The sequence below is a fragment of the Antechinus flavipes genome, chromosome 3 (genome assembly GCF_016432865.1).
Source record: "Antechinus flavipes isolate AdamAnt ecotype Samford, QLD, Australia chromosome 3, AdamAnt_v2, whole genome shotgun sequence".
Classification (NCBI taxonomy): Eukaryota; Metazoa; Chordata; class Mammalia; order Dasyuromorphia; family Dasyuridae; genus Antechinus; species Antechinus flavipes.
The window spans coordinates 423,699,929-423,713,699 of NC_067400.1; the positions used below are offsets into that span (position 1 = coordinate 423,699,929).

General features: G+C 35.7%; 1 protein-coding gene across 3 annotated transcripts in view; it reads left to right on the forward strand.

Moving 5' to 3' along the window:
• The window catches only part of STK39 (serine/threonine kinase 39), a 333,400-nt gene that overhangs the window by 66,830 nt on the left and 252,799 nt on the right, over positions 1–13,771 (forward strand). For all 3 annotated transcript variants that reach the window (XR_007952014.1, XM_051986226.1, XM_051986228.1), the window contains exon 2: positions 10,896–11,008. Coding sequence is in view for 2 of the 3 variants with exons in the window: in XM_051986226.1 (XP_051842186.1) it covers positions 10,896–11,008 (113 nt within the window). In the remaining variant the exon portion in view is untranslated. The remainder of the gene's footprint in view (positions 1–10,895; positions 11,009–13,771) is intronic.

Consider the following 13,771-nt stretch of genomic DNA (forward strand, 5'->3'; position numbering starts at 1 on the left):
ATTTAATAGAGATATTAAAAACTGCATTTGAGTTTAATAAGTCAGGGTGGTGGAGTCATGGCCAGGTAATAGTTCATATGAAAAATTTTAAGGGATTACAAATTTTTAAATTGAGTAAGTTCTGTGACATGGCCACCAACAGACCTACCAGATTCCGGTGATATTGAATAAAGGCATTTCTTTGTATTGTAAGGGAAACAATAGTTCTACTGTATTCTTCCCTGGTCTGACTATTCCTAGAGTACTGTGTTCATTTCTCGTAGTCACATTTTAGGAAAGACATTGGCAAAATAGACAAAATAGACCAAAAAAAAAAAAAAAGAGAGAGAGAGAGAGAGAGAGAAAAGAGGTAACTGGTATATAGTAGGAAATGGCAACAGGTGATTTGGTCTGCAAGAGAAAACAGAGAGGTTGCATCTTACTTGGAGATATTTGAAAGACTCACATGGAAGGAAGGAATAGATTTTTTCCCCTATGTGTGGGCCCAGAAATCAATGGGTAGATATTGCTGAGAAGCCTGTTTTGGCTTCTTAACTTCCTAACAATTAGACCTGGCAAAAAGTGGAATGGGCTACCACAATAGTCAATTCCCTTTTATTATGGATAATCAAGAGGAATTGGAAGATCATTTTGTTAGCATAGTTGTAGATGGGATTCCTGTTTAGGTATAGGTTGAACAAGATGGATTATGAAGGTTCTTTCAGATCTGAAATTTTGTCATTTGGCTGTTCATTAATTGGCATTTGTATTGTGATTGTCATTTTCCTAAAACACAAATCTGACCATGTCATTTCTCTACTCAAAGATCTTGAATGGTTCTCTATTTCCTTTAGGATAAAATTCAAAATTCTTAGCTTGATACTTTTCTCATCTTTTCTTTTCTTTTCTTTTTTTTTTTTTTTAATGTTAACAGACCTATTAGTTGGTCCTCTGAAACCACATTTCACCTCCCAAATACCCTTATCCCAATACTATGATTTATTGTTTTTAGAATTTTATTTGTAAACTGAACTTAACAAATATAAAATTTTCATTTAAATATTATAGAAAAAGAAAATTGTTTATAAAATTGTGATTTAAAAAAAAAGCCCCCAAACAACAAAACAATTATACCTATCTAGCCTTTCCCCACTTTGTCTCTAGCTTTTTACCTAATATGATTCTCCCATATCTGAAATCATTTTCTATGGAAGAATCCTAACTTCCTTTCAATAGCTTAGTTATTAACTCCTACATGAGGCCTTTGCTGCCTGAAATGACTTGTTTTGTATAAACAAATAATGCAACGAAGGTGCTCTTCTGCATTAGTGGAGCATCCAGTACAAACCCTTGTTAGTTTTGTTCATGACATATCACCCCAGAAGAATGTAAGCTTCTTGAGGACAAGGGCTGCTTTGAGCATGGTTATGGTATACTCCAGTGACTTGGTTTTTTTTGGAGGGGGAAAAGGTGGAGTCAGAACTCTGGCATAGGGAGCTCCCAGTGAAGAAACTTCCTCTCTCTACCAATGCATATTGGTTCTTCCTTGGCAATTTAAATTCTTAAGAGAATTATTTGGTGTTTCCTGAGGAGTTAAATGACTTGTCTAGGGTACATAGAGCCAGTTTGTGTCAGAGCTGATGTTGGATCTTCTTCTCTGTGACTTTGAGATCTATTCTTTATCTAGTAGGCTTTCTACTTTGCACATAGTAGGTGCTTAAAAATTGTTTCACCCGCACTTAGAATTTGACTTCATTCATACAGAAGTTTTTTTTATTTTTTTATTTACTATTTTAAGAAGAACTGAACCATCTTAGTATGCCATCTCCTATCCCAGATCTGGTTGTTCAGTGTTCAGTGTACTTCTCAACCTTTTTCTTTAGATAAATTTGATTTGCCCACTTGGTACTATAGTATAGTGCAATATAATATAAACATTTTAGGTGGAATGGGGCCCTGCAGACAATTGTGCCTTTTTCTTGATTTAATAGGGTAGTAGTGATTGTTTAAGCAGCTAGTGGATCTCTATTTTCAGGCGGAGAGTTTCAAAGTTTTGAGTTAAAACCTGGCCTCAGATTGTAGCTTACTAATCAAGCCACTTAACTCTGTTTACCTCAGTTGACTCATCTGTAAAATAAGCTAGAGAAGGAAATGGCAAACCATTCCAATAGCTTTGCCAAGAAAATTCCAAATAAGGTCACCAAGAGTCGGATGCAACTGAACAACAACAACAACAAAAGTGATTGTTTATCTGGACAAATAGGAATTGACATTCCCTTGTGGAATGTTGGCTTCCATTTAGTTGATTTAATCAGTGTATGGAATAGTTTTTTTTTTTTTTTTTTTTTGTTTTTAAACTAGGCATGAGTAGAGGAATTCCTTGGAGCAGAATAGGACATTTTTCAACCAAACCAGATCATGAGATTTTATTTTATTTATTTCATGAAATCATAGCTAGAAAATATCTCAAAGTTAGCTTTTTGGTATATGAAAATAAAGTCTACTTTTTAGTAAGGTATTTGATTATTAGCCAGTGTACTTCTTAATTATTTCCTGACTTGGGGGGTCCCTGATTACATTACTCTGGGACCCTTCTCTTCTACTGTTAGCCATAACAATTTAAATTTTTTAGAATAGCTTACTGCATATACTTATTAAAAAAAAAATTTGTAGTAAAAGCTATCCGGGAATGTCATTTAAGATTTAAGTTTTTGACACCATCTACTCAAATATGCCATTTTGATAATGCTTTTTGTTTAGAATTCTATTTTGAAAATTTTCTTATATATAATATATTAGGTCTTCACAACAATGCAGTTCTATTCAACAAATATTTATTAAGCAATTGCTCCACTATGGCACTATGCTCAGGGCTGGGATTCAAAAGAACATTTAGAGATAAGTGGGTAGTAGAAATTGTTAAGATTTTTGGCACTCTAGCTCTTGTCCACATCTCTAGCTCCTAGGTCTGTTGTGTTATACGTTTTATGCCAATGAGTATCTCTATCTGGTTCTCCTTTTGGAATTGGTGTAGGTGCAGTTTTTCTGGGAAAATCTCTTTAGCAGTAACTCTTGACACTTTGTTAATGGAGATAATAGAGCATCCCTCTTCATTCCCTTTTAGAAAAAGATTAACTTAACATTTTTTTTAAAAGAACAAGAAGAAAAAGTTTTTACTTATATATTATAAAAAGTTTTGCCTCACTGCTTAATGTACATAGATTATTTTATTTGTTCTTTTAAAAAGAAATGGCTCTACTCCAAACCAATTAATCACAAAGAGGCTGCAGTATAATAAAAAAGTATTCTTATATACTTTTCTGAGAACCTCAAGAAGTTTTCATTCATATATAAAGCCTAATGATCTTCTGAACAGATATGTAAGATAGGTCAGAAATAACGATCCTATTTTATAGATTTTTAGCAGTTGAGGCTCAGAGATATTAAATATCCTCTTCCCCCCTTCCCAAAACATTAAAAACAAAAACTCAAGCCAAATTGTTGTTAGTTAATAACAAAGTCTGAAGTAGACTATAACTGAATAAGGAATAAACAATTTCTAAGACTTCCCTATTTTTTTACTGACTTTTCTGCTCTGGGTGGGCTTTTCTTAATAGCCAGTCTTGCTAGGTCTATACAAACATAGTCAGTTTGTATGGTGGAGTGGGAGGGGTTTTCAGTCACTGATTGGGCAGCATCCTTGGGCAAATTATGAGGAAGAGTGGTGACCGCATATGTCCCATATGTCCCAGGGCAGGTCCTTGAATCTCTTTGGGCATTATTTTCCTCACTTGTAAAAATGAAGGGTTTGCACTTTGGTGATCTCCAATTTCCCTTCTGCATCTAAATCTGTGATTCTATGAGCTCTGAATTTCCAATGTTAGGTATTTTCAATTCCACAGTAGATACTTTGAGGCCCTTTGTTTCAAAATGGCTATGAGGTCTCAAGAGGATTACTTGAAATTTTTTATTGGCCAGTTTTACTTCCACAACATTTTGCCTTGTCATTTCTATCTCCATTGTGACTTTTATCCATCTACTCCTGTCTCTCTTGCACAAAATCCACCACAACCATTCAGATCCTCTTTATACTAGAATGAGCAATTGCAGTAGCCCTCAAATGATGTCAGGCTCTTTGCTTTTCAGTTGCTTATATCAGTGTATCCAGAAGAGTCTTGCTACAGCCCAAGTCTTACCATTGCCACCCTCTTAATCAGGAATCTTTAGTGGTTCCCTATTCCCTGTAGAAAATAATATAAATTCCAATAGTTTAAAACCATTCACAGTTTTAGACTCATTATTTTAACATCAGCCAAAGGAGAGAGAGGGCATCAGCATTCTTGTTCTTCATGGTCGAGCTGCTCTTCCCAGAATTTCCTTTGCAGACCCTTGTAGAAGCTGCCCAACTATACCCTCCTTACCCCAGACCTTTGGAAAATAGGTAGTTTCTTTCACAGCTCAACCCAGTGGCAGTTTCTCCTGCTTATTCTGCTAATAGTTAGCTCCGTCTCTCTCCTTAATTTTTCTTGTATTTGCTTTTGTTCACTTGTTGTATCACATATTAAGAGAATAAGCTTCTTGAGGACAGGGATAATTTTTCATTTTGTCCTTTTCTCCTTTTCTGTTGGTTCTTATTCTGGTGTTTTCTCACTGAATCATTCTTTGAATTTACTCCTTAGCATCTCTGACGTCCTTCCTGGATAAAGCAAGGCAGATCACCTAATGTTAAACTGTATTGTAATCTTGTCAAATCATAAAAGTAAAAGTAAAAATTGTATCCTTCAACACACCTTTAAATGTGTATAGATTAAGTCTTTTAAATGCCTCAATACTCATTTCCATAATTCCTTGTTCCTCCTCCTGTTAGTTGGTAGTTTCCCCACCCTCTTTATATTCCTCTTTCCTTAAATGAATGAATGTAGACTGGGTATTTTGTTGCTGCCTTAGATATTGCTGTGGTCTAGTGTGAGTTTAATTATATTTATTCCAATTCCATTCCCTACACCCTTTCCGACTATCTCTCTTAAAATCAGAACCCCAGGCTAGTCTTTGTTTTTCTGAGGTATTATCAGATGGTTGTTGGTGAGTTCTATACAAGTACAGCCTTTCATTGGCAAGGTCTGTGACCTCCAAATGTCTTAACAAGTCAGGTTTTCCCAGGTAATGTAGCTTATTCAGGTCATTGGTGAAATTTAAGTATACTTTGCTGAGAGGTTGTTTTCCTTTCCTCTCAGGTTTTAATGTTCAGTTCTCTCGAAATCTGTGACTACCACAAAGCAGGAAGAAAATTCAATTATTTAACTTTTCTCCTTTGACCAAACATGGGTGACTCCCAGCAACTGCAAGGCTGTTGGTACCAGTTTGAATGTAGCCCTAACGAATCTGTGACCTTGCATATAGTATGTCTGATATATGGATCTTCCTGAAGAAACTTAAAAGGAAGAGAGGAGATGTGTGTTTTATAAAGGAGTGAACACAGTGAGATATATGTATAACATCTGTCTCTTAGTGTCCCTCTGATGGCAGGGGTATTTGATGTAGTAGCTTGTAGTACAGGAAGTTCCTGTAAATGGGAGTACTTAAAGATAAAAGAATATTTCTGATAAGACTTCCTCTTTTAGAGAGCAATAGTAAGATGAGGCAGTTGGCAGTAAATGGTAAATCAAGTTGAGAAGGTATCCTAGAACCAGAGAATGTTCGAATTAAAAGGGACACTATAGGTCATCTAGACCAAGGTGTCATGAAGCCTATGGATCCTTTTTTTTCAGAATAATATTTTTAAATGCATAGAATAAAATATATAGTATTACAAAGGAAATCAATTTAAATATACTTAGAAATTTTTTTCTAAAAAGTCCACAGACTCTAATTAAGAACCCCTGATTTTAATTAATCTCACCCTTTCATTTTACATGGGAGGTTGGGAATTGAGATCCAGAGAAAAAGTGACCTACCTTCTGAAAAAAAATCCATGTCAAAGAAAGAATCCAGGTACTTGACTTAATTCACTGACTGCTTTTTGAACTTAGTTATTTCAGTTTCAGAAGAATATAAACATACAATTCAGTTCAGCAAGCATTTATTGAAGCATTTGGGTAATGTAGTGAATAGAGTGCTGGACTTGGAGTCCCGAAGACTGAGTTAAATTCTGTCTCTAATACTACCTTGGCAAACCCCTTAACCTCTGACTGATTTAAGTTTTGTCATCTGTAAAATGGGGATAATAAAAACACTCACCTTCCAGAGTTGTTGTAAGAGTCAATGAAGATAATACGTAAAGCACTTTGCAAACCTTAAAAGCATTATATAAATATTAACTTATTTATGAAATACCTACTTATATTCTAGGCAGATGCTGCCTAGAGATGATGCAAAAACAAGAATGAAACACTCCTACTCTCATGGAACATCTTCCTCTCTTCATTTTTGAGTGCATTTAGTTGGATAACTAGCAGTGAAATTTCAGCAAGTGGATATTATTTTCTTTACCCCTCCAAAAACCAGAAAAAGGCAAAAATGAAAGGAACCCAGAGATTGATTGTTATCATTTTAGAGAATACATTCTGAAAGGAATAGTGAAGTTTTTTGTTTGTAATAAAATTATTTTTTCTTTTTATTTATCATCTATTACTTTAGACACATTTAACATTGTTATTCATTGTATTTATCTCCCTAGAAGATTTATTTGTCTATCATTTCATAGCTATTTTGTCATCTAAAATAGTGGATTTTTAAAAAAAAGTCCTTCCTGTGATCAGAATCAAACTAGTGACCTGGAAATGACTTATAGAATAATTGTCTTTGTTCTTTACCTTACTTTAAGTAGCCCCTGGAAATGATGTAAAAACTGAAGTCAATATTAAGAACTTGGTTTTCTAAGTAACCCATAGTACTATTTTAGAAATATAGTCTTTGCAATATATCATAGGTGTGGAGTGGATATCTTTCTCTTCCCCTCTGCTTCTGTGTTCCTGCTTTCCTTTACCCCCTCCTCCTAGGGGCTGGTGTTAGATCTTTTACCCCTGAACCTCTACCCACTTTTGGGAAGCACACATAGGTGCTATCCAACTAGTTACTAGTCATAGATGTAACTAACTCTGGGGTGCTGGGGAGTGGGGGATACACTCTTACTATCTGGCCACTGTGATTCCTGAGCTCCTACTGGGGTGCTTCCCATTTAAACAAAGTAGTTACAATGATACTATTGACTTGTTTAGAAATAAATGTTTTACACAGCAGCAGAAATAATCATGTTATACAATAGTAGGTAAAAGCAGTCCCCCATAGCTCGTCCATAAACTTGAGTCAGTTACCTTCCCATCAGGGTACACACTTTGTATGGGGGAGTGTGTTGAGAAACCCATGTGCTCAGCGCAGTTTGCAGCTTTGAACTGCAGGCCTGGGGGTCAGGAATCTCTTTTAGGAAATGGTCTGCACAACATGTTACCTCTTTCTGTTCTACAGCCAGATAAGGCTATTTCTCTGCTGCTTTGGGGTCACAGAGGTAGTATTAAATTAAGCAGCATTTGTACTGTTTTAATGAAACTGCAGCCCGAAACCTGAGATCGTTTCTTTCAGGTTTCTTCCTTTACCTGGGCTTGGAAGAAGTATTAAGCCATCTTAGGGACCAGCAGCTCTCCGGATCTGCCCTTTGTAGTAAGAGAATTTTCCTACAAAGCCAGAAGGAAGTGAAAGGCAATGCAGTCAGGTCCCTAAGGGGTTTTTCCCATGGCATTCTGATGATGCTAAGGGGTAGTGAACTCAGATTTCAGATGCTTCTAATCAGTTTTGTCAAGATATTATTAGGAGACGCCCTGTTTTCCAGAGTGAAGGCCCACCAAACAAGTGCTGTGCCCTGAGCTTAGCATAACAGTCCTTTGCGCTCACCTTCTGGAACAGAGAGTTCCTGAGCTTGGGAGAGCTCCAGGAGGCTAGGGCATGGAGCCCTGTTATGAATGGACATTGTGTCAGTAGACAACTTTGCTTCACTATTGCTGTTGTGCCTTTATACTGTTGCTGTATACTATACTCTTGGACTTTTCATCTAGGTACCGTATATAAATCAAGGTTCAGTCACACTAAAGTGGGGCCCTTCACTAGGGGTGGGGCCCCAGTGTATGTATCTAATCTTTCTCCCTGGTTTTGCAAGCTGTTCTTTTACTTTGAAATTTAACTTCTGCTAGATTCCTAATTCTTTTTTTCTAGCCTGCTCTGTTGCACTCTGGCCATCCATATGTTAGAGGCTGGTTTGGTCCAATTGACAGTTTCCTTTTTTTCTTTAAAAAAACATATATATATATATATATATAGTATATATTTTAATTTAGATTTCCCAATTCTCTCTTTCCTAGGCCCCATTAAGAAGTAAAGTTATTAAAAACTTTACTCATTGTACATATAAACATATTTCATATTTTGTTGTTCATTTGTTTCAGTTGTGTCCTCATTTGTGATTTTCTAGGCAAAGATGCTGGAGTGGTTTATCATTTCCTTTTTCAGCTCATTTTATAGACGAAGAAACTGATGCAAACAGTTAAATGACTTGCCCATGGTCACACAAGTGGTACCTATCTTGAGGCTGAATTTAAACTCAATCTTCCTGACGTCAGGTCAGCATTCTATCCACTTTGCCACCTACCTGTCCCTTATTTCCATATTTTTTTTTTTTTAAAAAGAGTAAGAAAAACAAAAAAAGAAAGTTTAATTCTCTCACAGGAGGTGGATCACATATTTCATCATGGGATTTGGGGAATTGTCTTGATTCATTATATTGATTAGACTAGCTAAATCTTTCATAGTTGCTCATCCTTACAATAATGCTGTTATTATGTACAATATTTTCTTGGCTTTAAAGTTCACTTCAATTTGTATCAGTTCATATAAGTCTTATTAGGTTTTTCTGAAAGCTTCTGGATCATCATTTTTTCTTTTTCTTTTTTCTTTTTTTTTGAGATACAATTGGGATGAAATGACTTGTTCAGGTCACACTGCTAATAAATGTTGTGTCTGACGCTGGATTTGAACTCGGATTCTCCTTACTGCAGAGTTTGGTGCTCTCTTCACTGTACCATCTAGTTAGATCCATCATCATTTCTTATAACACAATAATATTCCATGATGTGTTTAGTTGTTCTTCAACTTATGGGTATCTCCTCTGTTTCCAATCCTTTGTTAGAATAAGAAGAGTTGCACTAAATATTTTGGAATTTTTTTTTTTTTTTTTTTTTTTTTGCAGTACAGCATGAATGTGGAATGGATATCTTTCTTTTACCCCTCTGTGTGCACCCCTTCCCTTTTTCTTTGATCTCTTTGAGATATACCATTAGCCAATTTGCAAAAGTTGACAGCAGTCACCTCCAATCAGATTGCTCCTTGCATGAGATGCAGAACTTGTTCTGCCTATCAGTTTTGCTCAGGTCAAGTCAGTTTCTGTATTCTGTTTTCTGGCAGCAGTTTCTTTCTTGAATTTCTCTTGTGTTTACTCACATTAGTTTCTCATTCTTCTGATTTTATTTCCTTTCTCCTATAGTTTCCAAGATTTCATAGTAAGAGTGGGGAAAAACCCCAGATGCACAACTACCGCAGTTATAATATGAATTACACACTTTTTCTGTAACCTCCAAATAGTGTTCTGTTTCTCTATTAGCTATATCATTAAAAACCCTGAGAAGACTCATATATAAATGAGCTGATGGATTGCATCACACTGCAACCATCTCATCTCGAGCCTGTATTTATGCCTTAAAGCTTCTTTCAAATGGTATGTGTGAAAACTGTTTCAATTGCTTTTTTTTTTTTACATGAATGTACTTTTTCTGTTCCTCTCAGTAACTAAATTGTTTAAATGCCAAAGAAGCATTAGTGTGAACCTGAACGATGGTTTCATTGGCATCAAACACCATCGATGACTCTGGGTACCTCTTTTAACTTCATTATTTCTGTTATGCATAGTGACCATTCCCTCTATTTCACTGTGTTTGAAAACCATGGATCTTTCACATCCAACGAGTGATCAAGTTTGTTCTGCCTTATTCTCAGTATACTTACCTGTACTCTTACTGGGCAATTGTAGCTCTGGATAGAAAGGGTTCTTAAAAGTCTTCTATGCCAAACCCCTCTTTTTACAGAGGAGGAAACTGAGGCTCCAGGAGATTACTTGCCCAAGGTCATCCTGGTAGTAAGTAGCAGACTTGATTTTGGGTTAAGGTCCTCTGACTCTAAAGGCAGCTCTTTTTCCATTGCATCAAGATGACTCTTAAGTCTTGCAGACAACATTCTCTTTCCAGTTTCAGCTCAGTTTTTCACAGTATTGCCAGACTTATCATTTTTAATAAAGGAATCTGGTCATGTCATTTGATTGAAAAATCATTAAAGACTTTCTCTTGCTTAGTAAGCAAGCTTTAAATTCTTGTGCTTGGCATTCAAGAACACATGCCATAATCTGATACTGTCTCATTTCAGTTTTCTTTTAAATCTCCTTCCTCAATGGATTCTACCTGTCAGCTAAAATGGACACTTCTGGCCTAGTCTCTCATGTTTGACAATCTGAATTGTAGATTTCAAGGATTCAATGTAAGCTTGGTCTATTGAGCCAATTAAAGGAGACTTATTTAATGAAATCACAGAATTTACCTGTTAAACTTAGGAGCTGGTCAAGCAGAGAAATGAACTTGAAAGTACCTAGAAAATACTACCTTTTTCTCCCAAATTCTGAATAACCTATAGTTCTCCATTGCTATTTAATAAGTATTTTTTTAAAAATCACCTTTATAATTTTAGAAATGTCAAAGGCATTTGAAATCCTCTTCATAAGACTGTTTGTTTATACATATATCTATTCATAAAAGTGCTAACAAAGATTAAAGAGTAACTGTCAACTTCTGCTCTTTAACTTCTTGACTCTTTAACTCTTTCAGGCAGTGGTGCTACTGCTGTGGTCCAGGCTGCACTATGCAAACCCCGCCAAGAACGAGTTGCAATAAAACGCATCAACTTAGAAAAATGCCAGACGAGCATGGATGAGCTACTAGTAAGTAGACATGAATGGATCAAATGATGGTTTCTTTTTCTTATTTTTTTTCCCTCCCTGGAGTAATAAAACAGATTGCGAAAGGGAGTAACAACTTGGGTGTGAAGCATTTATTTCTTAAGGAACCAGTTATAAACTCCCTTCAAATTTTTAACTATTGTAGTAACAACATCTAACATTTATGATATTTTAATTAAATTTAGTAAGCATTTCATAAGCACTTGTTAAGTCCAAAATATTGTGCTAAGTTGGGGAATACAGAGATGAATGAAACTTGATCCTTTCCAATACAGAACTTATAATCTAATTGAATACATTCACTAGAACTCTGGATAGATAGATTGGTAGGTTATAAAAAGTAGGAGAAATGGGTAAAAATGTACTTTCCATCATGTTTGGAAGATAGAGAATGATAATGAAGTGGCAAGACAGGAAAAGGACAAATTTACAAATTTCTTCTAAAAGGGAGAAGAGAGTGGAAACTGTATACATTATTGGCCAGTGAGTTTTCCTGAGACCAGGCAAAATCCTAGAACCCCTAAAAAATCTTCAGTGGAATGTTTCAGAGATCTTGGTCCTTGTGCTCTTTAATATTTTAATTTTTACCTTGAATAAAGACATAAGATAGCATGCTTATCAGACTTGCTACTGACACAAAATGAGGAAGTATAGTTAACCATATTGGATGATACCTAGAAAAATCTCTATCTACATGCTAGAACATTAGGCTGAATCTCAGAGGTTTTTTTTTTTTTCCATTCTCAACCTGTAATTTCAGTGCTACTTATTAAATGAGTAGGGGTAAACGTAAAATCTTGCATGTAGATCAAAAAAAAACCCACTACTTTACAACTTTAGGATATTGAAGACATAAGAGAAAGCGGTTATTAGGAAAAAATGCATGTTAGTAAACTGCAATCTCAGACTAGGTCAGCAAAGTGATATGACAGTTAAAAAGCTAATGTGATGTTAGGTTTCATTAAGTTCTTACAGGACTAGTCCTTAGACATAACATATCCTGAGGGTTGTGCTTAGGTCTGGACACAGCTTTTTAGGAAGGATATGAATGATGTGGGGAGTGTCCAGAAGAGAGTGCCCAAGATGATGGAAGATCTGGCTAGTGTCATATGAAATTCATTTAAGTAATTAGGGATGATACTCTGCCTAGAGAAGAAAAGACTTGATGAGAGGCATATATATGTGATAATTATCTTTTAGGTATTTGAGTAGCTATCATATTAAAGAAATATTAGACTAGTTTTTCCCTGGTCCCAGAGGCAGAAATTATAATAATAGAAGTTGGAGAGAAAAAGATTTAGGCTTTATATAAGAAAGAAAATCTTTTCTAACAAACTTAATTGTAAGTTAAATAAACTATCTTTGTTCCACTTAAAGTCTTGTGGCTGGATGATCACCTGTCAATGATATTGGAAGTGTAATTATTGGCACACTGGACCCAGGGAAATTGGGTTACTTACTTATTCTCATTGAAGGACCCTTGTCTTTGAGATCTTGTGGTGATCAAGTTCAATTCTAGGGAAGCTTAGACTTTAAATCGGGGGTGGAGAACCTTTTTATTGCTAAGGGTCATTTGAATATTTGTATCATTTGTGGATCATAAAAAAATTATCAACTTAAAAACTCAAGAATGGGAGGTTGTTGTAGCTAGCTTTCAAGCTCATCATCGACTCTAGTTGCTTAGTTGGGTAAGACCAAAGGATGTTGTGAACCTTATATAGCCCATGGGCTGGATGTTCCCCACCCCTGCTTTAAAGAAAGGGACCAGGCTGTTTTGGTGAGATTCTAGGATCCTTTAGACTTGGCAGCTGGTTGGATGAAGGATGCTAAGGAGAGGAAAGAGAAATGGAAGAATTAGGAGAAGCAATAGAGAAAAAGGTTTTGGTAATAGTAGGAATTTTAAGTATATAATATACTAAATATAAATACTTAGCAGGAAATTGTAGAGTGGGGTCTACAGTAGCTCAAAGAAGTCAAGAAAAGTCCTGAGGACAAATATTATAGATGTTTTCATGTATCTGACTTGTTTCTTACCATCATTTTGTGGAAGATAGGCAGGGGATAGTGTCTCTATCTTACAAATTAGGACATTGAGGCTCCAAAATCTTATGTCATCCCAAGGTCACAGTACGAGCAGAATCAGGACTTGAACCTAGAACTTTTTGGCTCTCTCCAGAATCTTGGCTCACAAGACTCATGAGTCATTGTGCATTTGTAATTGGCATGGAGCTTGGATTTGGCTATTGGGAAGGAGCTTATTTTTCCTATAGGCGATCTTGTGCTTCCTATTTTAAATAAAATTCTTGGTGTGATGATTGGAGCTCTGAAAGGAATGGTAAGTTGATGGTTCTGTTTTTTATTTTCATTGTATCCTCTGTGTTCACCACAGTGTCTGGCACTTAGTTAGTATTTCATAAATGCTTGTTGATTGATGGATTGATGGAACGATTGATTTTCCCGGAAATAAGTCAGTATTAAATAAACTTCTTGGCTCCTGGTTATAAGTTGTTCAGCAAGTGGGGAAGAGTTATCTCATAAATAAAGTTATCTTTGTGCTTGCCAATTTTATTTTTTCTCCTTTCTGGCCATTTACATGAGATTGCTGGAAAACTGCAGGAGAGGAGTAACTGATTGGTTACTAAAACAGTAATCCCAGTGCAAATATTAGTCTAGCAGCTCCAAACAAGTTAGAAAGTATAATGACATTTGGCTCCAAATGAAGAAAGCTTTTGTTATATTCTGTAC